We start from the raw sequence: 27,855 nt of genomic DNA, 5'->3' as shown, positions 1-27,855 counted from the left end.
ATTTTTGGATTTTTTTCCCAAATAAAAAGACAAAAAAAGAAAATATTGGTTAGACATAATTCAAATTCAAGGGTTTTTTTAAATATATATATATATATTGCCTTATATATTCTCACAATTGTGGGATTTAGGTGGATACTTTTTTGGCCAATAGGTATAGGACCCACTTGTATCCTTGTGGAAGTTCCATGATATTTAATAAGATAAGCTGCACTCAATCACATTAATTTATTAATTTATTAATTATTTAATTTTTAAAAGTTATAAAATAATGATTGAATTATTCGAAAGTTTTTATTTGTTATTGAGCTGTTCAAATTGTTGTTGTATGACTTTCTCTGTTCGTATCGCCTATATCAATTGAAAGCTCTTATTCCCATTATCTTTTATAGTTCAATTTTTTTCTTTTATGAAATAGTTTTGAATATCACAATCTGCGAACCAAAGTCTAGATAATGTTCTTCTCCGATTCCTAACATTGATTGTCAGATCGACTTGGATCTAACATATGTTTTTTATACTCGTTGATAGGTACTGATCTACCATATTGATTGTCAAATCGTCACTTAGAGATCACTAACTGAACTTTCCTTTTTTTAAAAAAAATCTTAATAGCTCAGTGACTTAAATAAAAACTTTTGAATAGTTTAGCGATAATTTTATAATTTTTTTAAAAGTTGAGTGACCTAAACATAAATTTACTAATAATTTAATGATATTAGGTGTAATTTATCCTATTTAATAAGTTTGTTGAAACTGGATTGGATCAGCTAGTTAGAACGGTTAAATTAAGAACAGACCGATCTGATCCAAAACAAGGTAAACAATCAGTTGATCCACAAATTGATATGAACCGATTGTATTAGGCTAAAAATTAATTAAACTAGATTTTATGATCTTTTAATAATTTTCAATTTTTACTTTTTTTTGTTATAATTTTTTAATAATTTACTCAATTTGAATCAAACAAACCCGATGACTTTGACCAGTTCAACCACCAATCCGGTTTCAAAAACATTAAAATTTAACAAAAAAATTTAATTAATTATATATATTTAAAATACATGTTTTATATTCATACTTAGATATTATAATTTAAATTTAATTAATAAAATTACCTTATCCAAAACCCCATGAGAGCTTTATTTTGTTAGGGACTTTTTTAATTGAAGGTGGAACAAGCTTCTCTTATGCCTTGCTGAAGTATACCTTCGCTACAAATTAAACAATTCATATTGTATTTTATCTTTCTATTAAAAAAATAGATAAATTAATTTCTATATATTAGATCAAGGAGCAAATTAGTCCTTATGTTAAAAATTTCATCCATTTCTACTACTAAAAGTTAGTTCTTATACATCAGAATAAAACACACGTGGCACATCACATGTAACTGTCTAATTATTTTTATCAATAAAAATAGATTAATTTTTTAATAGAAAAAACGAATTTACTTATTAGTCTAATACAAAATATAATTAAACTCATAATACAGAAATCTCCATAATACTTTTACTATCAGAATCTAATTTGTATTAAGACATGACATAAACTATGATACGAAAAAATAATTAAAATATTTAAATGTACTGACAAAATTGTGATACATGGAAAATAAATAATTATTATTATTATTTTAAAAAAATACAAAGTCCTGAGATGTGTTGCAGAGGCTTTTTTTTTTTTTTCCCTAACAGCATTACATGAACAAAATGGGTGCAAAAAGCTCCCCTTTCCTAACAAAATGCACATATCATCTTAAAAAAAGAATACATAAACATATGCAAAAAGTTTCACAACAACGGGTTGTATTTAACCGTAATGCAGTGAAATCTCGATGTTTAATTCAATTAATCCATGCAAAAAATCGGCACCAACCAGAGTGAAGTTCGAACCGTGTCGAATGAAGCCTTGAAGTTTAGCACGATTAGTTCAAGCAATCACCTTTTAAAAATGGCATCCAACTGGCAAAACTCGAAGTTTAACCCAACTGGTTCGTGCAATCACCTTTATGACAAAAACAATGCCTCCAAGTAATCATCGATGTAAGCTAAGCATGGCCAATGATCGGTGCGAATACGAACTAAAGTCGAAGCATCACTTACTTCCATTTGTAACAAGAGATGGAACATCGGGGGAAGAAAAATCAAGACATGGATGCAACCGAGACTTCTTTTGCCAATGTTTAACTGACTTTCCTGCTCTTCTTCGTTCTCGACTAAAGTAAGATAAAGAGGCATACTGTCAGGTTCGGCAACTGAGGTGGGGGCTTCAAGCAAAAGTCCAGAGGCTTCATCTTGCCATACAACGTCTCTGATAATTCCATTATCCTTTACCATGTCAATGAGACGATCTCCGCTCACGCTAACTACAAATGGTGCCAGATAATGTTCAGTGGCACGAATTAAAGCATATGGAGGAATCTCAAGCAACTTCACGGATCTGGTTCCATGAATGGCGGCAAACCCTTTGCCACTCTTTAAGGGGAAAATCTCCCGCCCGGTATTGGAAGTAGTACCACATGCATCCCACAAGGCATTGAACAAATCTGAATAGTAATCAGGTAAAACATCTTCTGGGATGTCTGGTGGGGCAATAGCTTTAAGAAACAAATCTTCAATGCCAACCGTAATACTTTGCAACTGTCCTGTGATGATTTGACCATCTTCCCCGTTTGTTTCAATGAAAACATCAACCATACCGGGAGTTGGCTCACGTGGTTCCAATTCGATCATTGCAGGAGCTTTATAGATATCTTCTTCACTACCACCATCACCATCGTGTGTAGCAATGATGTCTAGTGAAAAATTTTCACCACGAAAATCACCACTAGTTGGAGGTTGACCGAGAAGAAAGGGTATATGACATGTCGGAATTGACCCATATGGTGCCAACGATGAGAATTTCAATACTGTAGCATATATGGCAGGGAGGGCATCTACTCCGTGTAACCCACTTTTCGGGGACTCACTTCCCCAAACATTATTGAAAGACTCCGCATCAAATCTCAAATAGCAAGGAATTTTAACCCTAAGCCCCGGCATATGTCTAAAATCAGGAATATACGTGAAATGTCTCCTTAATATCGCTAAAATCTCTGAAACTTTCGAGTCCATCACATATAATGGCGCCTGTGGTTTATCCATTACCTGACCATCTAATACAGTCTCAAATTGTATAGTGGCATCAAGTTCTCTTTCATCTGTCGAGGCTCCACCATCCCTAAAGCCACCAGAAAAATCTGGTTTGTTACTCCCGACCCTTAAAGGTAATAAAGACAACGACCAAGCCTGTTTGACAAGTAGTGGTATCATCCGCTCGAGATGGATATAGGATGCGATGTTCTTTAATTTCTTGGGATCTTGAGAATGTCGAGGAGATGGCACGTTGAAGAATGATCCGGAATGAGACGAGGGGGAAATACCAAGGAGTTGCTCCCCAAGGTTTAGCATTCCTCTAAGCTTCACTCCGGGTACACAAATCAGCATCCTCAAGTAGATCCTGTAAATTTACATGACAGAAAATAATCAAAAACTCTTCTCGAGATTCCTTATAATTTAGACTATTTTTCTTCCCGTTGGGTCAACATGGAACAGAAATGTTAAAAAAGGAAAAAGAACAAAGTCGTCCCTTCATACCTTGCGTGGTCACGAACCTCCAAATCAGGGAAGTAAAGGCAGGTGAACGCCAGGAGACGGGATAAACCAAGGAATAAACGAGAGCTCTGATGGTGAGTTAGCATGGTTCTGCAAATGCCGAGGACCTTACTACCCCGAGACCAAGATTTTACACCTGTGTCTGGTCCATGTTTCTCAACAAGGAAAGCCATGAACTTGGTTAGTAGCTCTAACAACCTACGCGGAGGTATTGTTTGATTTTCAGCAATCCTATCGAAAATCGGGAAGTATGAAACTAGTCTATAATCAATTGCAACTCTTGAATGCAGACTCGCATCGATCGTTTGAAGCAGACGTTCTCCCAACCAAAGATGCCTTTGACAGCCTAACAAACGGTCAATAAAAGCAACAATGACTGGAACCAATCTCTGAAACTCCAGTATCAAGTCAACAAACATCCCCTGAACAAAAGAAGTTAACAAATATCAGCATATAGCCCATTGGAGTATAATTTTTCCCGTGTCATACTCAGGATTTAGAATCAGCTAAAACATAAACAGTATAATTTTTCCCGTGTCATACTCAGGATTTAGAATCAGCTAAAACATAAACTTCGAGTCTAGTTCTGCATCTCAGTTACCAGAAATCGTTATCTCTAAGCGATTTTCGAATTGGTACACACATTCCAAATCAAGGAACACTTGTGATCCAATTCAGTAAAACTAATGATCCCATTAGCATATACTTTTATTATAAAACTATTGAGTAAAAACAAACAATTCATGAACTTTGTATAGGTTAAAGTACCTGGGAGATCCCTGTATTATAGTGACTGGATCAAATTAGTCCCTCTATTATTAAATGGATCAATTTAGTCCCTGTACTATTAAAAAGAATCAATAAGTCCAAATTGTAATAGAGTTAACATTTACTATATAAAAAATGCCCTAAAAAATATTTTTTTCAATTGAAGTTCAATTCCAAAGAAAAGATTTCATTTATAGAATAATAAAAACTTTAAAAATATTTTGTTAAACAGTAAATATTAATTTTATTCCAATTTGGACTTATTTGATTCATTTTAATAGTAGATAGACTAAACTGATCCATTTAATAGTAGAGGGACTAATTTGATCAAGCTCCTTGGTACATTCACCTATATTTATATAAACACAAACCCATGCATATAAATTCCAAAAAAAAAAAGAAAACATTTTTCATTCATATTAAACGAACTGGAAAAGACTAAATAAATTGAATTAAGTTTTATACGTGTGGCAAATTATGTTTTAATTTCATTCCTTGTACCTGATTAATCCACTCCTACATAAATGCCATCATAATAATTATATGATCGACATAATAATCTATTTCAGATAATGGACATACTCCATATAGTTAAGTAGATGTAAATTAGATTCATTGAGGCATAATTAAATGAGTACTTTATAATGAAAAAGAAAAAACCTTTAAATGATTGAAAATGGCGGATTCCATAAGTGCAGTGGTGGTGGAAGGATCAGCCTCGGAATGAGATGATGCGCCTATCAAAAATTTATGGAAAGTACGGAATGCCACTGCAGTTTCCGTGCTCCAAGGAGGCAACCATTTGAAACCCAAAACTGATACTAGACCATCCTGAAAGAGCTTCACTACCGAATTCCCTTCCATATCTGAAACACTTTGAGGATTCAACTTATCGATACAAACAGAACAGAAAGCAAGTAAATCTAGCTTTAATGCTTTCAACGAAAGTGGATCAAACACGCTCGGATAAAACATGAAACCCGTTTCTACAATCGACTTCTTCTTCTCGACCATCAACCTATTCAGAAAAACCATCAACCAATGCACTGAAAGCAATCGAAACACCAAATGTTGCTGTGTTTCCAATGAAACCAAATAAAGTCTTCTCACAATCTCAATTTCCTGCTCGTTAAATGCTTCGGAAAAATGCGAATACATGACCAAAACAACATGATACAATAAAGGATTAAATGAATAAATCATCCCAAAAAACTGAACTTTAAGCATAGAAGGCTGTAAATCTAAAGCTACTGCTAATGGCATTATCATTCCCATAAAAATCATCATCCCACAAGGAGTTAAAACTTGTGGCCATTCCAATAAAAACGCCATTGCTCTTCTCAATTCCTTATAATTCAACTCTAACAGCCCTTCCTTTTCTAATTCTACAACGCATTGCGGTACATTAAAAGAAATCAAAGGAACCGAAGTATTCAAAATAGAAACACTTAACTTTCGATTCACGATACTATGAATCACAGTTGTAAACAACAAAATGTAACTTTGCGAAGCATGGGTTCGTTCGCTTTGGCATAAGCTCCATAAATGACCAGCAATATCAGAGAGTAAACAAGGGTAAGCTTTCTCCAACTCACGTAGACACTCACAAGCAGTGGCACGTGCGTGGCGGTCCGGTCCATGGTTCGGCCGGTTTATAACCGCTAATAAAAGTTCGACGACGGATTCCGTAAACCGAACCTCGACGGACTCGACTGAGTTGGTAGAGATCAAAATCGAGGTCGTCGAAACCATCATCTGTTCTTTCAATGCGTAAGTGACATGGACACCGTCGGTCGGGGATTGGACAACGGCGCGTAGGGTTTCGACGAGGCGGTCCATAAGGGAAGCGAGTGATGGATCTTGGGGGAACAATAGATCGGAAAATTCCTCGAGGAAGATTACGAGAGGGATTTTGAAAGGGAATTCCTTTTTGAGGATCGATGAAAGGGCGAGTTCGACGACGGAAGGGGACAGGGACCGCCATTTCTCGCGGCGGAAACCGCCGTACTGGAAATCTTCAACTAAAGATTCCCAATCTTGAGGTAAAATCGGTTTTGGCGGTGGTATTTCAGCCATTTTATTGAACTTTTAATTTTCTGGAATTTTTGAAAATCGGGATTTTAGGTTTGAAGTAGAGAAAAATTGGGAAATTGAAATACCATTATTGATCAGAATTGAAAACCGCCAGTTCCATCAGAAAAATAACTGAAATTCACTCTACTAGTCCCTATACTATGTTAATCTTACTGATTTAGTCCTTATAATCTAATTTCATCACTATTCTAAAATTTTACTGCAAGAGCAGTTGTTTACAGCTAGCAGTGTTCTTAGATCGAGTTGTAATATTATTTTTTAAAATTTTAATTTAATTATAAATATAAAAAATAATATTTTTTAATAATAAAATTGGTCGAGATTAATTAATATTATTATTCTATTTTTTTAATTTTAAAATGTTTTAATTAATTCAAATTATTAAATCCTCAATTACTTTTGTTAATGTGTTGACAATTAACCCGAAATTTTTATAAAAAAGTTACATGCAAATTGAATGCTTAAGAGTATTTATTTTAAAAGTTAAATAGAAGGTTTACATGTTAACCAATTATTCAAAGATGATTTAAAAATATTTGGATAATATTATGAATGAATAAGTCCAAATTTTAACATACTTGAGACACCAAAACCACTATTTCACCTATTTAAATATGTATATGAATATTTTAAGAAAATGGTTAATAACAAACAGCTCCAACTCTAAACCGGGAAGCCCCTAAATTATTTTAGGTGTTGAAATTAAATTATAATTTTTATTATAGTAGAAATATAATTTTTAAAAAATTAAATTAAAATTTTATCATTTTTAAAGAATTAGTGTGTAATTTTATCTTTATTAATTTAAAATTTTAAAGGGACAAAATGGACCGAGGCCTTACTAACTTTTATATTCACCCTTGATCTAAATTAAATTTTAAAATATTCTAATTAAATTTCCAAAGTTCATTATCATATTAATTAAATATCAAATTCTATATCAAACTTTAAAATATTTTAAATTAAACAATTAATCTAAATTTTGAAATTTAAAATAAATAAGGACCAAATTCCTAAAAAATGTAAACAACTTATGGCACATATTAACTTTATTTTAATATGTTCATTAGCCTTCAATGTAGGAGCGATGTCAAAGGTATTGGCAAGAGTCTCAGTCCCCTAAAATATAAAATCTCACTTTTGATTCTTGAAATTTTACAAAATTTTAATTTAATAAAAATAAAATTACACTTTGATCTTTTAAAAAAATAGAATTTTAATTAATATTTTAAAATTATAAAAATATAAATTATTAAAAAAATTTATTTTTATTTTAGTTCTCATAAAAATATATAATTTAATCTGATCACGGAAAAAATTTTTAATTTTTGTCTCTACGTGGCTAAAATTAATGGTTAGACTGGTTGATACGATATTAAAATTTTGACGACTCAAATAGGATATTTTGATTGTCTGAGAACATTTAGTGAAATTAGCCCTTTAAAAAACAGATTGAAGAGCACGTGGGCTATGATATTCTCACCATCCACGTTAAAACTGTGATAGTGCCACCACCTTATCTTTTTAAACCATCCAATTCCCAAAGGTGAAGAAGAACACTGGTTCAAATTCAACCATGGCCGAAACATATATGAACATGGGCTATACAATTCTCACACCTCCAATGATACCCATTTTTCCCAAGGAAATAAACTCCTTAAAAACCAATCGTTCCGCCATTGTCATTGCCGCTAAAGCTTTTAAGTTCTGCAACATTTCTTGTGCTGCTGCAAGAAGAAGAATCAGATATGAAAACGATGATGATGAAGAAGAAAAAGAAAATGGGTATAACGAAGAGATCGCAATGCTCGAAATTTATAGCCAATCCGCTAGAGAAGAAGCTCTTATTGTTCATGCACTTGTGGATGAACAAGAAGTTGAGGTTCTTATTTTCAAGGTCTGTCTATGAAATTATAATTGTTTTTGTTTTTTGAGGATCAATTTCAATATACGTCTAAATTATAATGTAGATTTTAAATTAGTCTTAAATCTCAATACGTTCTAATTGATATTAAAGTATATTAATTTTTTTCTTAAATCATGATTTGACTCTTAAATTATATTTTTTCTCCTTTTAGTACTTAAATTTTTTTTTCTCATTTTGATACTTAGAATCTTCATTTTCATCGAATTTTACTACCAAATTACTAGCATCCGGCAACATTTTACATTCTTATTCATGTCGGGAAGAAAATGATTGCTAAAATTCTAAAGTGGGATGAAAAATTTTAGTTATCAAAATGGAGAAATAGATCAAGATTAAGTGATAAAAGTATTATGAAAACCCATGTACAAAGGGTCGAATGCATTTTATCCATTTATTAAAAATATAAATAAATTAATTCATGTATATTAGATAAAAAAAGTAAATTGATACTTCTATTAAAAATTTTATTCATTTTTTATTATTAAAAAATAATCCTTATATGTCAATATAAAATATATGTAGCATACTATGTCTCACAATCTAATTATACGATCAACTATATAAAGGATTAATTATTCTTTGATTTAACATTTAAAAGATTAATTTATTAACTTTTTGAGGAGATAGAGTAAAATACTAATTTCTAATACAAAAATCGTCATGATACTTTAACTGATTGAAGTTTTTTTTTTTCTTGATGCATCTTATTAGGCACCTATATGCATAAACTCTAATCCATGTGTATTAAATATGTTTTAAATATATTTCTGTAGTTAATTCCTCTATAAATTTGCCATTATTGCAGGGGTTTTCATCGTGTTTGAGCTATGGGACATCACCAGATCCATCAAAGAGTGTAATACCAAAAAGAGCAGTGATAAACTCCATTGATAGAATCAAAGGTCCTTTCGATCCTTCCAACATAAAATACATTGAAAAGGGTCTCGATTGGGAATCTTTCAAGTCCCGCTTAGCTTCTACCTAGCAGGAAAATTAAGAAAATAAATAATAATCCAAAAAAAATTGAAAATCTAGTCAAATTATAATGTTAGTTTGTTCAGTTTCAAATTTTATTCAATTAAAAAAATTGATTTTAAGATGTTCATTCAATCTATCAATTTAATTTGTTTAAATTTGATTTTATCCAATACCTCTATTATTAAATAAATCAATTTATTCTTTATACTATTAAAACCAATCAAATAAATCTAAACTGTATCAGAATTACAATTTGTAATATAAAAAATATATTTTTTTCAATTCCAATTCAATTAAAAGAAACAAAAATTTCATTTACAAAACTATACAAGAAAATAATAAATAATATTATTTTAAACAGTAAATATTAACTCTATTTTAATTTTAATTTATATAATAGCACATTTAATAACACAATGAATAAATAGATCCATTTAATAATACAAAGACTAAAATAGAAATTTCTTAGACTTTCACCTTATTTGATAAGGTAATTCTTTTTTATTGAGGGAGTATAAGTATAAAAATAAACATTAAAAACATGACTCAATCATGACTTACCTAGACCATAATAACATTGGACAAAACCGACATATTGAAAGATCTAAGCTAAATATAAATCTGAGCACTCAGTCTCCGACATCAATTTTTATCAAGAATGCTTATTGATATGTATTTTAATTTGGACGTGATTGTGTGGTTGATTTTTAGTTTTTTTTTTTTCTAAATCGAATAACTTAACAAACCAACACAAATGTTTTTTAAACCGAACCAGTTCAGCCACCAATTCACCAATCCAACCGGTTCGATTAAAAAATGGTTAAAAATTAAAAAATAAAAACCCCAATTCAACTGTCAATTCAATCGGTCCATGCTAGTTACCGGTTTAACCGGATCAAAGCCATTCTTCGGATCAATAACCCCGGCTGGCTCCCAATCCAACCAGCCGACATTGTCCGGTTCAAACATCATTGACCAACGCTTAAATATTAAAATGATTTCTAGAATGGTATCATTATCCAGCCTAACAATGAATGAGAAACCGAAAAACCTGGTCAAACCGAATTGATTAATTCTAATTAGATTAGTTCGATTTCTCACTTATACATCGATCGGTTCTGCAAAATTTGTAGGGATTTTAAAATTTTAAGACCCAACCAAACAAAACCTCACCCTTAAAAACAGCATCCAACATCCGAAGAAAAAACAAAAACAATCATTCCAGATCTATAAGCAACTATTAATGAATAACACAACCAAACAGATCTCAATACAAGAATATTAACAAACTTGAAAGACAAATCACACTAATTGCAGATTACAAATATGAAATGCAAAAAACGGAAAATGGGACAACGGCAGAAATTCCGGGGAAAAAAAGGAAACTACCTATACAACCACACAATCACTGGCCACTCATGAAAACCTAACATAATGTTAGCCCAGAGAAATAGTTTCCTTTTTCCTGTTTTTCTTTTTTTGGCTAAATCTCTAAAAAGTGGAATAAGCAGTTTGTTAGAAGCATACCGAATCGATGTCTTCTTCATCCGAATTTTACCCTTTTTTCCCCGGATTTCATCTATTGGTCAATTTTAATGAACGCAGGTTCATCAGCATGCAAGTTATAATATCTTTATAATCAATCACCAAAGGAGGTAACAAATTATAAAAAGTAAAAGGATCCAGGAGACTTATGTGTACTCCTTGTAGTTGATGCTTCGATTAAAATTTGCTGTCATTGAGTGCTGCGTGTTAACCCACTTCGAGACGTATTTCTGCATAAATTTGAGAATTTGGTAAGCTATATCGAGTATCAATATGTAATCAATGAAAACTAAACTAGCATGGTGACATTCATATATAATAGGCCTTGACTCTAGGCTTGGAAGAGTCATCGGAAATCAATTAGGCAGAAAATTTAAAAGAAATGACCAGTGGATCCATTAAGACTGATCACTACAACTTGAAGCTGTATCCGACAAATATTAGAGCAAGTCTTGTGTATGACCCTTCCAAACGCATGAAAAAACTTGTAAAAAATTGAATATACCTATGTCAGATACATACTCGTATCCAACAATAATACACGAGTACGAGAAAAGACTTGAAGTACCAAATTTAAATGAATCCCAAGATCAACATCTAACTGATTCGAAAGTTCATCGGTAGTCTTAAAAGTAAACTATCCAAAAGTGTGTTACAATCCCCGGGAAACCTATATAATGTGATCAGCATATACATTTAGTCCTAAGCAACATAATGGGTAACAGCCAACAAGGTTACAGAGTCCAGTATCTTTTACTAAGATAGGATTCATATGTTCTTGGAGGTCATATCCTCATACCAGCATCTGGATATGCATCTAACACGGATGTCAAGCATAAGTAATTAAAGAAAAATGAAGAGAAGTTAAATAGGGTCATACCATGGCTGCTAACTCCGCAATATATAAGGGGCAAATGCAACAAACTAGGGAGATTAATTTTAACTTATAGTACTAAAGGAAAAGGTTAAAGTACCATGGAAGCCCCTGCACAATGAGTCAAATTGCCTTTTGTCCCCTCTACTCAAAAATGAGTAAATTAATCCTTGTATGTTATATCAAAGAACAAATTGGTCCTTTCTAGTAAAAATTTTATCCATTTGTGTTATTAAAAACCGGCATGACATGTGACATGCCATGTGTACCTTATGCTAACATACAAAGACCAGTTTTTAACTTATGCTAACATACAACGACCAGTTTTTAACAGTAAAAATTGATAGAATTTTTAATAGGACCAGTTTGCTTTTTGATCTAACATACAAGAGCTAATTTGCCTATTTTTGAGTAAAAGGTGTAAAATGCAATGCGACTCCTAATACTTTTACCTAAAGGAAAATGAAGAGTATAAAAATCTAAACAAAGATATAAACAATAAAAGCACCTTCCAGTAAGCAGCTGAGCAGCCGATCCCTTGGAGTTAGCTAACCGCTTGGCCTTATTCTCGTGTTCTTTCTCCACACGCATGGCAGCAACCTCTTTTTCCATAGCTGCAACTTCTCTTCTCATCTTTTTAGCCTCAACTTCCATTGCCTTTGTCAATGTTTCGACCTTCTTAGCAAGCATCTGAAAGATACAAGGATTACTACAGTATTTATCTGGAATGATAAATTAAAAATGGTATTGGCTTGAAAGAGCAAATGCATCTACCTCAATCGCATCATCTTTATCTTTAAGACTTTGATCTTTCTCGTGACCAGCTTTCCTCAATGCTATGACCTCTTTCTGCAGCAAATCGTACAAAACTCCTGGAACATTGTCCTCAGTGTCTACTGGCTGGAAATCATTCGATTTTTCACTACTCGGTGACTCACTCTCCTTGATCCCCTCAGAAGGATGGTTTACTGAAACATTTGAGGCTGCTCCATTTAAAAGCACTTTAGCCCTGTCTAATGATCTCGTGCCTCCATCAAATGACTTAGATGTTCCTTTCGCATGCTTCAACACAGTACTAGAAGACAAAGAGGATCTCAATTGAGAGCTCGGTGATCTCTTGGGTAAAAACCCATTGGATGAAATCTTTGAGAAGTTCTCAGCTCCACCAAGTGATTGGCGCCTGGAAGGCCCATTGCTCGTGCTTCTTCCAACTGAAGTACTGCGACTAAAGCTGTTAGAAGATCCTCTCAAGTTCTCTTCTAGAACTCTAAGCCGCAATTGATATTTCTCCTGGAAAATCAAACAAAAGCTCTAATTTCGAAACCAACAGCAACGTCATAAATAACAGAATGGTGAAGTCACAATCAGATTATTACTTTCAACTGTGCTTCAGATTTTGCAGCTCGCTCGGTTATAGCAAGCTTGTCACGAAGTTGCTGCATTTCTCCCTGGAAGAAATAAAGTCCACAATGAATAGAAAGTATTAAGGCAACATCTTGTAGTTTTATTCAATGGGAGAAACCGTCTGCAAAAACCTGCAAGAATCTCCGCTCTTCAAGCCATTGTTTCACAGGCATCACTTTGTCATTAGCATCTTTCCACTCATTTGCTACAACTGTGGCCACTCTATTAGCGGTTACTTTCGCACGTGCCAGTTCTCGATCAAGAGTTTTTCTTTCCTCCTAAGGAACATAAACACAAATCATTCATTTCAAGAAGAGATTTAGGACAATACCAACAAAAAGGAATCAAGCAAACTTGGACATATAAAATCCAGGCATTACATTCATCTCCTGAACTTTCCGTTGATAATCCCGAACTGCATTTGCAGCAGCACCACCAGCAAGAACAGCCTCTTCCAGCTCTTTTACGGTTTGTGTAAGCTTTTCAACCTCTGCAACCTTTTGGCGATGCATTTTGTCCAAAATTTTGTTTTCTTCCTACCATAGACAAATTGTAAACAAGTGACTTTCTTCATTATACGCTTAAACGGACTAAGCCAAAAATATATGGACCTGAGAACAGGAAACATAAAAAATGATCGGAATACCTGACAAATTTCTATCTGCTTCATCAACTCCTGGTTTTTATTTTGGAGATCATCCACCATGGACGCTTTGGCCAATGCAACCTGAACAGTCCTTTCGGCTTCAAGTAAAGCTGCTTCTTTTGATTTAGTTAGACGATCAAGCGCTTTATTATCATCTTGAAGTTTTGCAATCTACAAAAAACGAAAGAAATAACCAGTAAGAAAATAATCAATCACATACAAGTTTAGAGATCCTTCTCCACTTCTCTCTATAGACAGAACCAACAGTTGAAAACTATGTTACTCGGACTCAGATGTCACGGTCTGGCACACATGTGTGTCTAACACGGATGAGGTTAGATTTTTCTGTGTTTCGTTTTTTATGTATTAGGAAGATCCTTGGAGGTCATAATATCTCCATATTCATTTATCTAAAAGGAATGCTGGACATGGGTATTTCCATAAAAATGAAAAGTCAGAGCAACAAAGGTTAAAAAGACATATAAATACCTCTTGCCGAGCAAGCTTCAGCTCAGCCTCCAAGGGTGCAAGAATTGCTTCAATTGGAGGCATATCATCGTCCTTTTGAGCAGCATGAACCCTCCGCAGAGTGGCCTCAGCTGCAAACTGAGCAGCCATGGCTGCCTTCTTCTCATCATTTATTTTCTTGATTTCAAGGTTCTGTGGAACATATTTATTAACTAAATTTAGAAGCACGACAAAAGAAAAAATAATAAGGGTTGAAAGGAATTGAAACCAATACCTTGCTTTCAAGAAGAGATTCTGTCAATTTAAGCTTCCCATCCATTTTTGAGAGCTGGTCACCGAGCTATGGTACAAAAGAAGAATAAAAACAGTCAGTTCCATCTCAATCAAGAAGTCCAAGTAAAACCACATCTCAAATCTGTCCAATAAGGCGAACAGTCATAAGATCGTATATAAAACCACTGCAAAAAGTTTCATAACTACAGTCTTAGATGCAAGAGCCCTGATCTGCATAGAAGAGTTGTAAATTACATAAAGATAATATGTTTTTTTGGAACAAAACTACGGACCACACGTTTATATGCAGAAATAGTAAGTCATTAAACAAGGAGGTCTATTAACCATCTGAATTTCAAGACATCAAAACAATCCATTTAATCATGAGAGCAAACCCTAAACCGCGGTAGATAAATATGGGGGGGAAAAGGTTAACAAAGAACAATTAATGTAATAGGAAAACCATGAAACAAGTTCTAGATTATGTGAAAATCTTTAAAAAATTGAACATACGGGGCACAACCAAGTCCAAGTAACCAATGCATGATGTATTTCAGTAAGCTTTATCATCAAAGACTAGAAACAACTTTCCAAGAATCAGAAAAATCTACTTTTCCACAGTAACATAACAATACTGCATTTTTAATTCATATTATATATTATTACTATATTTCATTTATATTTATATTAAATAGGCTAATCTGTTTGATTCGGTTTTATATGTAACATAACTGATTTTTTTTAACAGACATAGACCGAAACCAAACTAACCAAACCGATTAAACCAAACAGTGTTAGGTTGGTTAAGTTGATTTTGACCGAGTTTTGCTCTCCCCTAACAATACACACAAAAATACAGAGAGTAGACAACCCATCTTCTATCAATTTATTATTTCTATAACAGTAATATAATCTCTAACGTCAAAGAGACCTTAAATTTGCCCCTAAACTCAAATCCGTTAATGAAAAAAAAAAGAGGCGGACATTCCACTAAGATCAGACATCTATCCTTAACATCAGATTTTTTTAAAAAAAATCTAAATAATTACTGTTTTAATTTCGACTATTCCTAAAACGCTTCACCTATCAGTACAATTTAATTTCTAACATAAACTAAAGCCCAATAATATTTAAATAAATAAACAAATAACCAACCTCTTCGCAAGCCTTTTCTCTTAGCCTTTCAGACATTCTTAATGCCTTAATTTCCGCTTGTGCTTCTCCCAATTCTCTATCTTTATCTGTAATCCAATCCAAAAACAAAGAGGATAATATCAAAATAAAATAACAGATAATATTTATAAAAAAAAGCAGTAAAACGCAGTCAAATTTAACCGAATCAAGGCGAAAAACACCTAGATCGATCCGCATTCATCACCTCTAACTTCATTCTCCAATCTGGTAAGCTCCAGCTTCACTGGATCCGACCCGTGAAGAAACGGAACAAAATCATTATCGGCGTCGAAGCTAGGTCTAACACCTCTCCTCCTCGACGAGCCTTTGCCTCCACTCTCTCTAAACGACGCCGAGACCGTCAACGACGGAGGAACACCCGCCGTGGTGGCCGACGTCATCCTCATCGGCGACTCACTCCTCACGTTGGTTCTTACCTCCGCCGCTTCGCCGGCAACCTCTTCCATCTCCGATCCAAACACTTAGTCGCACCACTTTACAGCACAAAATGCAACCAAAAAAAGAAATATGTGTTCAAAGAGAAAAGTTCGCTTCACATCTACAACTCGAAATGGATCCAAATGCTAGGGTTTCAAACTCAGTTGAAATCTAGCTGATTTGAACAAATTTTGATATATTTATAGAGAGTGAGCTCTGTGAGGGGGGGGGGAATAATAGTACATTTCTATCTTTCTCTCTCTAATTTGTGGATTTAAATCCGGTTTACAGTGACACTGAAGAGAAAGTCCTAAAAAATTAAAGGTTAAACTATACCAGTAGTCACTCGACTATTAGTGAATTTTTCTTTTTGCTACTTAACTATAAAAAAATATAAAATGGTCATTTAACTGTCACTAAATTTCTTTTTACTCACTAGAGTATGAAAAGTTATAAAATAGTCACTCAACTATTCAATTTTTCCTTTTTCGATCACCATCTTCTTAGAAGTGGCAACTTTTAAAATTGATATAATAGTAACTTCATCCCTCAACATTTATAAATCATATCAATTTAGTCTTGACTCTAATAAAATTTAACCATTAATATTTACATATTGTGTAATTAGATTTTTTTTGCAGTTTTGCTTCTTCTTCTTCTTTTTTTACATTGAGAGTTTTTTTTTAACTTTTTAGGTGAAAATGTCACGAATGAAAGTAAAATTGCAAAAAATATCAAATTACATAATGTGTAAATGTTGAGAGTTAGATTTTTTGAATCATGATTAAATTAACATAATATATAAATGTTGAAGGTTAAAGTTACAACTGTGCCAATTTTAAAAAGCCACTGTATGACAAAAAAGACATTTGAAAAATTAGATGCCTATTTTGTAATTTTTCATAGTTAGGTGACCAAAAAATAAATTTATTAATTATCGAATGACTATTAGTGAAGTTTACCCAATATTAAAATAGTCTATTTTTTAAAATAATAATTATTACTTTCTTGAATTAAATAATTACTATTATTAATTTTAAATTTTAAAACAAAATTATATTAAATTCAAATCCCAATTTTTTTGTGGATAATTAAGTCAAATTAAATCAGATAATTAGTTACTTAAGTCAAATTAAATCAGATAATTAGTTGCTTAAGTCAAAATTCATCAAATTTGACTCTTGTTTATCGTAAATATTTTTAAATTAATTTTGTAATTATTGAGTTAAGTTTAAGCAACTCAAGTTATAGATTAAGCCGAATTCGAACTAAATAATATTCTATTAGAATGACCTATGAATCTTGTCAAGTTTTTCATATTTTTATATTGTTAAATTACGTCATTATCTTTAACTTTAAACTCAATTATTGAATTAAGCTCAAACTTGACTTCTCGCTTGAGTATAAAAATTGATAAATGAGCTTAATTGAACTTAAGCTCGATTAACTCAATTATATCTCGAGCCTAAAAATAGATGGTCAATCAAGCCCAATATCGAGCTTCAAAATTCGAGTCGAGTTTGATAGTATTTTAACTTAGTTCAATTCAACTGTACCTCTAAATGTGTCATATCACCAACTTTATTTTAATACTTTATTTTAATTATTTATTTATACTAATATTAAATCATTGACTTAATTGGTGTTACAAGTCGACTCAATATCAATTTAACTGGAAAATTACCAAAATATTATTTTTTTAGGGAACAAAACAACCTTATATTTTATAAAGTAACAAATGTCGATACAAATGTATCATTTAGTTTGTTTTTTTTCATGTTTTTAAATTGAAATGGTAAATTTAAAATTTTGAAAATCGTCACGTCATAAGTTCAAATCCTATCATTTATGGATTCTTTTCATTGCTCTTATATAAATATTAAAAAATTTTACTTTGTGAAAAATGATATTTTAATCATTATTCATTTAAGTTACTATTTAATTGATTCGTGACACAAATTTAATTGAGGGTTTAGTATATAGTATAAATACATTCGAAATAATATAAATTATATTGTAAAAAGTAATATTTTGGTAATCACCCAACCGAGTTGATGTTCAATTAACTCGAAACACCAATTTAATAAGAGTTTAATATATAGATATATTTAAATTTTGTTTCACATGATTTAAATATTATTTATATCGTATTGAAACTAACATTTAATGTCCAATTTGAAGCTTAGATGCACCAAAAGACTTAATTAATATGATATTAATATTTTAAGGACTCAAATAGAGTATTTCAAAGTTTGAGATTGATTTAAATTTGGAAGAGGTGCAGTGTAATTAACCTATTTATTATCATAATTAAATTAAAACAAATTTGAGACTCTATTATTACGGGTCATGGATCAAAACCCGTGCTAAATACATATATGTTCCTTCATATAAATAGGAAAGTTGAGAATCATGTTATAAAAAAATCAATATTCCATTAATTTTCTTTTAAATATTTTATATACATATATATTTAAAAATAACACATTTATAATAATTTTATTGGTCAAGATATTTTATTAGTCCTTGTATTTTGACAAGTTTTAAGATTTAATTCCTATACTTTAAAAGCTAAAAATTTAACCCTCGATCTTAGACCAATCATTATCTCATTAGTAGTTTAAGTTAAAATTTAGGATAAACTACTTAGTCACCGAGTTTATTCACATTTTTACTTTATTCACCCATTTAAAAAAAATCGTTATTTTAATCACTCATAAGTTGTAAGCTTTAGTCATTTTATCATTAAATATTTTAGGTCACCAGACAGAATGCAGACATGGCCATCTTTTGATTGGTTAAATAACAAATTTAGTTATTAACATTTTCTAAATTATGTCAAATTAATCCTAATTATAAAAAATTCAACAAGTTTTACTCACAAAATTTGAACAATTAATCAAATTGATCCTATTCTAGAAATAAAATAAAAAACTATAAATTTAAAACTTCAAAAAATAAAAAATTAATTATAAAAATACCAAAAATGTAAATTAAAAAACACATAAAATATTGAGGACTAAATTTATTATTTCTCCAATTAAAGTTCATGTTATAACAAAGTTGATGTATAAATAAGAAAATTTTCCTTTTAAAAATCACAAAATATTAAAATATAAAATTAAATTGTATTTATTTATTATTATCATTATTAAAATTTCAATTCGGATCAGGCAAAGGTCGGATCGGATGGATAACCCGATCCATTTGATTGTTTTATGTTTTCGGTTTGCATTAGCTTTGCCGCCTTATTGCAAACGATGGCTCGCAGGCTTTGTTCCCTTCAGAATCCCGCCTCCTTTTTCAAGGTCAAATTTAATTTCACTTTCAATATTTGATTTTCTCTTGAAAATCTGAGATTTAAATGAGAAAAAGAAAACGAAACCAATTTGTTTGCAGGTCAGAAACTCCTTTAAACCCATTGCTAAGCTCTTCTACAGGTCATATTAATGGTGGGTTTTACCCAAATTTTCAAAAGAAGATTCTTGCTTTTTTCTTTTTAAATCGATTGATACTATTCATTTACATGTAAAATATCAGTTTTAACCAAATTTTGTCTTGTGAATGTATGTGAAGAAGCCATTAGTTATTTGTTATAGAATTAGGTGCAAAGATGCAATGTAGTCAATGTGTATGTAGAAAGTATTGACAGAAAGTGTTTCTATTCATTTACGCGTAAAATGTCATTTTCTCTAATTTTATCTCATGAATGCATGTTAAGATGCCACTAGTTATTTGTTTAGCTCGTAACTTTGGATTAGGTAACTTTTGAATGTTGAATGACCGAAACTTAATTTTAAACTAAGTTTAGGGACTGTTGTAGTTTATGGAAAAAAAATAATACAAAATCTTCACCCGCCAAAATGCATTGCTAATTGCAGGAAAGCGTGCCAACCAAGTAATTTTCAAGTCTTCGAACTTTGAACTCGATTAACTCCAATCATGGCGATCGATTGCCTCGTCCTTGGTAACTTCTAAACACTACCCAATTTTTAATTTTCCCATTTCATGAATTCCCATTTTTGTTTTTGTTTTTGTTCTTTTCACATACAAATGGATTTTTTTTTACTTTTTTCTTTTTTAAATTTTCAGGGGCAGGCCAAGAAGTTGGGAAAAGCTGCATGGTGGTCTCGATAAATGGCAAGCGAATCATGTTCGACTGTGGGATGCATATGGGATACACTGATTCTCGCCGATACCCAGATTTCTCTCTCATTTCTAAGACTGGAGATTTCGATAATGCTCTCACCTGTGTCATTGTTACTCACTTGTATTCTTTCATTCGGTTTACTCTTTGTTTGTTTCAGTTGATAATTTATTGGATTGGCTTTTGATGAATTTTTTTTTTCAGTCATTTGGATCATATTGGAGCACTTCCTTATTTCACTGAAGTTTGCGGTTATAAGGGTCCAATTTACATGACTGTAACTTCTCTTTGTCTATGCATTTGATGAAATGTCTCACTTGGGGTATTTATTATAATTATTGTTTTGATTTTACTTTTTTTTTATGACGTTTCTTTGTATTGGTAGTATCCGACAAAAGCATTGGCCCCTTTGATGTTGGAGGACTACAGAAAGAATATGGACCGAAGGGGCGAGGACGAACAGTTTACTTCTGATCATATTGCAGAATGCATGAAAAAGGGTACTTAAATTTCCATTTCTTTTGCTCAGTTAGTGCAGATGCGTTTTTTTTTCTTTAAAAAAAAAGGAAAGAATTTGAAAAGAATCATTTGCATAACTCTGCTATTTTTAGAACATGGAACCCTCTCCAATCTTCATGACAATCATTTTAATGACGATAGATCCAGATAATGTTCCATACTGCATGTTGTATTTGTTACCAAGCTACAACAGAACATTAACTACTCTGAAAATGCACTCAAGCATGATATCAGTTTATTTTTTGGACATTAGGACTTCTCCTTGAGTAGCATTACACTAGTGATCTCTGATCATTATTAGCTTCCTGAATTTACATGCTCTAAATAGTAGATTAGAAAACTGGTAAACTTGAACCTATTTATCATCTATATAATTTTATTTGAAGTTTCACAATTTCAAATTTAGATCGGAACCTTCTATGGACTAACGAGTAAAATAGAATTGTGAAGATTTCCTAAATATATGATCTAGGTTTCTTTCATATTCACAAATATATTTCTATGCAAGACCAACTTTCGAGTTTTTATTCATTGCTTGAAGTATCCTGTCTGAGGTTATCATTTTTATTTTACTCTGATCTGATCCCTTATTACAGTTATACCGGTGGATTTGAAGCAGACTGTGCAGGTTGATAAAGATCTTCAAATCCGTGCCTACTATGCAGGACATGTAAGCATTTTAAGTTCAGTTCTAAAGCATGTCTTTTTATTAGTCCTGTTTCATATTTGTAGTGCTTATACATGTTATCCATTAGTATACGAAAGGTGCACATTTATCATTGGAGATTTGCTATGTGTGTCCGTTAAACTTCATCTGCTTTGACAGAGCTACCTAGCTCTTTGGTCATAAGAGGGCTGTGGAAGAATTGATTGAATAATGTTGGACCACTGGTTGAGTTAAACTCATTGAGTGCTTTGTAGCCCATTAGACAAATGAATTACATGGCAGTAGTTCTTTTTTGATGTGGCATGGTTGTCTAGAAGAGAACTTTGTGAATATTAATCCTGTATGGTCTGTTGTTTTTGTTCCTTGAAGTAATTGTATTTTCTGTTTTATGGGAGTCATATGAGTAAATCTTTGCAAATTATTAGGAGCAGCATTTAGTTTGAGAGGAGCAATCTAGGACCAAGTAGTAAAGTCTGGCCTGACCTTGACTTCAGTCTTGGCATTGAATGGTTCAATCCAATCATATAAACTTTCAGAGCATCATGCACCACAACCAAACTTTCACTTATTAATGAAACCGGAGATAAAATATAAATACTGAGGACTTACGGTGAACAAAGGAACTTGGTATCTCCTTTTTTAATGGATACTTTTTTCGGATGTATTTACCAGTTATGGGTATCAAGATGTATTTACCAGTTTTTACTGTATGGATATACACGTTTTTCATTCTCTTTGGTTGTTCTAAGGTTATTGGGGCAGCAATGTTTTATGCGAAGGTGGGAGATGCTGCTATGGTGTACACAGGAGATTATAATATGACGCCAGATAGACATCTTGGGGCAGCTCAGATTGATAGACTACAGTTGGATCTTCTCATAACAGAGTATGAATGTTATACACATATTATATTTATCTTTGGTTTTATTAACAAGTGAAGTCTGGTTATTAGTGCGTGATGCAAACGTTCATAATAGTATTTCTATAACAGGTCTACTTATGCAACAACCATACGTGATTCAAGATATGGGCGAGAAAGGGAGTTCCTTAAAGCTGTATGTATACACTACTTTCACAATTTCAGGCTATTTTTTTGGCTTCATTTATACCTCTTGTGTATACACTACTTCCTGAAAATTAATTTGCTTTTGCGCATTGTGACTATTTACTTGCTCCTGCTGCAGTTAGAGTATCTAGTCCACATGCAGTTTGCTTCTACATGTTATCTTGCATTATCTTCTATGTTATCTTGATAGTATTTACTTTATTTTAATTGTTCCTTTTTGAGGGAAGAGGGGGTGGGGGAGGAAATTCTGTTTTGAATACAGTGGTGATAGTTGCTTAAGTTCTGATGATTAGGAATAGGTAACTGAATTCTCTTAGATGCATTATTAAATTTGTTCTAGAAACTTTATTGGTGATTGACTAGAGAGAGAGAGAGAGAGAGAGAGAGAGAGAGAAATGTTAAAGTATGATGGTTTCATTTTACCTGTGTGTGTTTTCTGTGAAGATTCCTTATTTTAGTACTTCCAACTTTCATGAATGAAGATATTTGGTTATGTATGTGCTTTTTATTTTAAAGTTACACCCTACTGGAATGATTTTCTTCCTTTTATCTTTTTTTTTTTTTTTTTGGGGGGGGGGGGGGCATTGGTGTTTGGTGGTGATTCATTTCAGGTTCATAATTGTGTTGCTGCTGGAGGAAAAGTGCTTATTCCTACTTTTGCTCTAGGAAGAGCTCAGGTATTACTGTTGATCTTATATATAATATATATGTGTTGTAGCTATGTTTTGTTTAGCTAATAAAATTATTTAGTTAGCAAAAGTTCTAATTACTGGGGGCATCTTAACTATGTTTGGCGCTAGACAAAATGAGGTAGCTTATTAAGTTCTAAATTTGTACGACAAACCTTTATGTGAATTTAAAGCTGCCGCATTTATGGATTTCATTCATAATAGGATCATAAGATATATTATTTCCCTATATTGACCTCCTTGTACTGACTTTGTTTAGATTTTTTTTTCTTGGCATTTAAGGGTTCTTTTTCTATAAATAAAACTACATAAAATTGCTTCTGCCTGTAAAGTTTAATTGTATGCTCATCATTTCCTATAATCCTATTTTCTGTTTTCCACACTTTTCCTTAATTTTTCTGCAGTATAAATATTTGCCGTGCAACCAAAATTATCCGACCAGTAGTTGTTCAAAGTTCCCATATTATTAAATGACTACTAAGCATGAGGGAAACAAGTTCAAACAATTCACTCTATCAAATCAGTTTTCTTTTAATTTTTTAACTCTTGTTGATTTATTAAGGAGTCAATAATTCTCAGCCAATCTCTGTTTCTTTTAAAAAAATAGTATTCCAATTCAAGCTGCTTATTGTTATTTGTAACTGTTATACTGTTGACTAGTCATAGATGCCTTCATGTTGAATATTTTGATACCGTATAACTTGATTTCCAGATTAATATTCAATTTTGTATTAATATCATCGCATAGGAACTTTGTATATTGTTGGAAGATTACTGGGAACGGATGAATCTAAAAGTTCCTATCTACTTCTCAGCAGGTTTGATCCATCTTTAGTGTTTAACATTTTGCATCATTGATTTTCTTCTTCTTTTTTATTGGCTTATTTTATAGCAGTGGAACCTTACATTTGTTTAGTCTATATTGTGGTGATCTGGGTGAAGATTAACTACATATTATGGTGATAAGTTGGATTCATCATGTTTCAGGTTTGACAATCCAAGCCAATATGTATTATAAAATGCTTATTAACTGGACGAGCCAGAAGATCAAGGAGACGTACGCCACACATAATGCATTTGATTTTAAAAATGGTACAAAGCTTGCTTAAATAATGATTAAAGAGTGGCAGCAGTTACTTATTTCCTTGCTCCTGCCATTGCTAGGTTTCATTTTTGAGCAGTTTCTATATACATTGGAGTTAATTGGCAGTTAGGGACAGAAAATAGATCTGAGTGTGTTGAGGGTCGGTTGGCTCCTTCGGGAGAAGTTTTTGAAGTGTCATCTGCTAGGCAGTTGACCTGGTCCCCTAACAACCGAAGGTATTGTCCCTATGTCAGGGTTTTGTCCCTAGCCTCCATGGAGAGCCATGTATGGTTCATTGAGGGGGGTGCCTCAGTTGGTGGTACCTGCAAGACTTGGGAGAGGTGTTAGTATTGGTTGTGTGAATAATTATTGAGCAACCTGAGCACAGTGCAACTTGAACCACCAACTTGAGGCTTATAGCCCACTTATCTCCGCAAACTGTACACAACTCTTTGCGGAGGCTGGGGACAATACCTTCGGTTGTTGGGGGACCGGGTTGGCTGCCTGGCGGATGACATTTCGATGACTTCTTCCAAAGGAGCCAACCGACCCTCAACATATATAAATTACCATGAAACTCATAAAGCATAAGAAAGTAACAATAAAACCCTTTAATAGTTTTAATCCTCCAATTAGGTCCTTCTATGCTGCATTTTGGATGACTATCATGTGTAAGTAAGCTCTTTAGTAGTTAATCTAGAATATTTGGAATACTATTGAAGATATTTGACTTTGTTTAGTTTCTGTCAATAATGCTGTTAGTTTGATTTGAAATCTTGATTGAATTTGTTTCCCTTTCAAAATTCTGGAATTGAAGAGGCAGAATCATAGAACTTGGAGATTTTAGGGAAATTGAAAGTTGCTTGAGCTATTTATTTGTAGAGTTGTTGGTACTGCTTCTCTTTTATGATAATATTTCATCTGCTACTCTTCTGCGCCTATCTATTGCAGTTCGGAATTTTGACCGTTCTTTGATAAATGCTCCTGGACCTTGTGTTCTCTTTGCTACACCTGGTATGATTGTTGGTGGGTTTTCACTCGAGGTTTTTATGCAGTGGGCGCCTTCAGAAAACAATCTTGTGACGTTGCCTGGGTATGGCCTTCTTATACGTTATCAAGCATATATATCCTAAATGGCTGCTAGTATTGTTACTTCTATAAGATGAAACATATAAATAGTTTGAATATCATATTTAACCACTGTAACTCATTTAAAGAGAATAAAAATCTATGTTATTTGGACTTGGTTGTGAGTTCTGAATACAAGTATGTGTCTGACACAAGTATTTTTTCATATCCCAATACCCATGCCTTGAAATGTGTTGGACACGGGTACTTCTGGTAATACACATTGGTCTATCCCGTGTTTATGTGCACATGCGGTTCCTTCTTACTTGAGAGGCATTATGCACATTAGAATTATGTTTGTTTGAGTTTCTATTACTCTCATTTTTCTCCTTTTGTAGGTATTGTGTGGCTGGAACCATTGGCCATAAGTTAATGTCTGGTAAACCGACCAAAATTGATTTGGACAAGGACACTCAAATCAATGTGCGATGCCAGGTTGATTCTCATCTCCTAAAGCTTATCTCATTTTCTTCAACTTTTTGTTTCACCTTTTTTGAGCTTATTTCATTGCTGCAATTTACTGCTTTTAAATCTGTCCCCTCCGTTAGTTAAAAATGAAAATCATTTATATGCATGTGGACTTTGTTTTGGATCCCTCCCCTTTTTTATTTTGTAACTCTTGGAGTAAAGATTTACCAAAAAAGAAGAGCAGCTAATGAACAAAAATAAAAAGGAGTCTTTTACAAGGCAGCTGAGCGTAAAACTTTTTAGTGGAACTCGTCTTATAATATAGGGAACTAGTATTTTCTTGAATGTAATGTCGCATTTAATATTAAAAACATGAAAGTCTTTTTAAGTTCAGAAATCTACGAATGACCTAAAGCCTGCACTGTTTTTTCTCTTATTTGGCAAGACCGAGAGGCGACACTGATTAGTAATTTTGATATTCTAGTTTTGATTGCACCGAAGTTTATTGGTATCCTTTATATTAAGTTCGGAAATCTGATTGTTTTTTATGTTATTTTGACTTGGGTGTGAATATTTAATATGGATATTTTGGTTGTAATTAGCCTGAAGATATGATTTGTGTTGCAGATTCATCAGCTATCTTTCAGTCCTCATACCGACGCCAAGGGTATTATGGATCTTGTCAAATTTCTCTCACCCAAACATGCTATACTTGTACATGGTGAGAAGCCGAAAATGGCCACTCTTAAAGAAAGGATTCAGTCTGAACTTGGGATCCAGTGTTATTGTCCCGCAAACAATGAAACAGTCACCATTCCTTCGACACACTATGTGAAAGCAGATGCTTCAGGTACCTTTATCCGAAGTTGCTTGAACCCAAACTTCAAGTTCTCAACACGTAGTTCAACCGATAAATCTTATTTGGATTCAAACAAATCAAAGGCCGTTTCAAGGCTTTCCGTAAGTGATGATAGAGCTACAGAAGGTATCTTAGTAGTCGAAAAAGGCAAAAAGGCAAAAGTTATACACCAAGATGAGATTCTACATATGTTGGGAGAAAAAAAGCATGAGATTCAGTTTGCTTATTGTATCCCAATGCCTATGGCCCGAACCGAAGACCTCTCTTCCACTTCCCATATGCTCTGCGGTTTTGACAAAAGCACTTTGATTAGTCGATTATCAATGATACTATCGGATGAACTTTCCGAAGGTAACATACTGGATTTAGGGGAAGAACTTCAAGTAGAATCATTCCGTGTATCTGTTTGTTCGTCGGATAATTGTCCTCATAGATTATCTAGTAGTCTTCAGAATGGTTCGGAATCAGTGTTCTTTTGTTGTAATTGGTCAGTGGCTGACGAAAAACTTGCATGGAAAATCATTTCAATCATGAAAAATTCTACTTTATAAACTACTTGAAGATCTTCTCTGGACTATTTGGCAATGGAGCCAAAGCGGATTTGGTCTCGGGTACATGTATGTGCTTGATATATGAGTTTGTTTAAGTTTTTAAGTTTTTTCTTATGTTTGGAGGATTTTATTTTGAACAATTTCATTATAAGTTTTGATTATATCTACTCTTTTTTACACTATTTAGAACTACTCATAGGCCTGCTCTCTACAATATCAATACCAATTAAGTTAAAACTTATTAGACTTGAAGGATTTATGAAAGGTCTATACTTCATACATATGATCAAATATACATTGGTCTTGAATACTTAAAAAAAAATAGTTAGAGCATCATTAATTTTTATTAATATATATTTTAAAAATTATCTCACTAGTACTTGTTTTTATTTGTTCTTTTTTTTAATTTTAATATTAAATAAAAGCAAGTTATTGAAACCAAAATTATATCAAGTTAAAAAGGAAAATAAATATAAAGGAAAAAGCAAAAACA

At 32.6% G+C, this 27,855-nt stretch overlaps 4 protein-coding genes across 7 annotated transcripts; 2 read left to right on the top strand and 2 right to left on the bottom strand.

The window, feature by feature from the left end:
- Positions 1-1,604: 1,604 nt before the first annotated feature.
- Positions 1,605-6,616, bottom strand: LOC107911567 (uncharacterized). Its single transcript, XM_016839410.2, has 3 exons — positions 5,085-6,616; positions 3,639-4,078; positions 1,605-3,501 (listed from the first exon to the last, which is right to left on the bottom strand). The coding sequence occupies exons 1-3, from the start codon at positions 6,498-6,500 to the stop codon at positions 2,010-2,012; spliced, it is 3,348 nt and encodes a 1,115-aa protein (XP_016694899.2). The 5' UTR covers positions 6,501-6,616; the 3' UTR covers positions 1,605-2,009.
- Positions 6,617-7,910: 1,294 nt separating this feature from the next.
- LOC121228304 (uncharacterized) lies at positions 7,911-9,470 on the top strand. Its single transcript, XM_041111753.1, has 2 exons — positions 7,911-8,415; positions 9,251-9,470. The coding sequence occupies exons 1-2, from the start codon at positions 8,095-8,097 to the stop codon at positions 9,428-9,430; spliced, it is 501 nt and encodes a 166-aa protein (XP_040967687.1). The 5' UTR covers positions 7,911-8,094; the 3' UTR covers positions 9,431-9,470.
- Positions 9,471-10,651: 1,181 nt separating this feature from the next.
- On the bottom strand, positions 10,652-16,589 carry LOC107911565 (microtubule-associated protein 70-4). The gene is made up of 11 exons (XM_016839407.2): positions 16,012-16,589; positions 15,789-15,874; positions 14,635-14,700; positions 14,382-14,552; positions 13,893-14,063; positions 13,627-13,782; positions 13,378-13,524; positions 13,219-13,290; positions 12,617-13,132; positions 12,351-12,532; positions 10,652-11,198 (listed from the first exon to the last, which is right to left on the bottom strand). The coding sequence occupies exons 1-11, from the start codon at positions 16,271-16,273 to the stop codon at positions 11,159-11,161; spliced, it is 1,869 nt and encodes a 622-aa protein (XP_016694896.2). The 5' UTR covers positions 16,274-16,589; the 3' UTR covers positions 10,652-11,158.
- A 2,817-nt stretch (positions 16,590-19,406) lies between these two features.
- LOC121228303 (cleavage and polyadenylation specificity factor subunit 3-II) lies at positions 19,407-27,469 on the top strand. Of its 4 annotated transcripts, XM_041111750.1 has the most exons (15): positions 19,453-19,552; positions 19,644-19,696; positions 20,126-20,211; positions 20,337-20,514; positions 20,596-20,668; positions 20,777-20,891; positions 21,507-21,580; positions 22,327-22,463; positions 22,569-22,632; positions 23,255-23,320; positions 24,081-24,150; positions 24,320-24,424; positions 25,368-25,509; positions 25,883-25,979; positions 26,580-27,469. In XM_041111750.1, the coding sequence occupies exons 3-15, from the start codon at positions 20,187-20,189 to the stop codon at positions 27,360-27,362; spliced, it is 1,929 nt and encodes a 642-aa protein (XP_040967684.1). In that variant the 5' UTR covers positions 19,453-19,552; positions 19,644-19,696; positions 20,126-20,186; the 3' UTR covers positions 27,363-27,469. The 4 variants fall into 4 exon arrangements, with proteins under 4 accessions (XP_040967682.1, XP_040967684.1, XP_040967685.1 ...); XM_041111748.1 differs by lacking the exon at positions 19,644-19,696 and having other exon boundaries at positions 19,407-19,552; XM_041111751.1 differs by lacking the exon at positions 19,644-19,696 and having other exon boundaries at positions 19,495-19,643.
- Positions 27,470-27,855: the final 386 nt, after the last annotated feature.

This window comes from Gossypium hirsutum, chromosome A04 (genome assembly GCF_007990345.1).
Source record: "Gossypium hirsutum isolate 1008001.06 chromosome A04, Gossypium_hirsutum_v2.1, whole genome shotgun sequence".
Lineage (NCBI taxonomy): Eukaryota > Viridiplantae > Streptophyta > Magnoliopsida > Malvales > Malvaceae > Gossypium > Gossypium hirsutum.
Note: the sequence above shows the minus strand (reverse complement) of the source record. Positions and strands in the feature narration are given on the sequence as shown.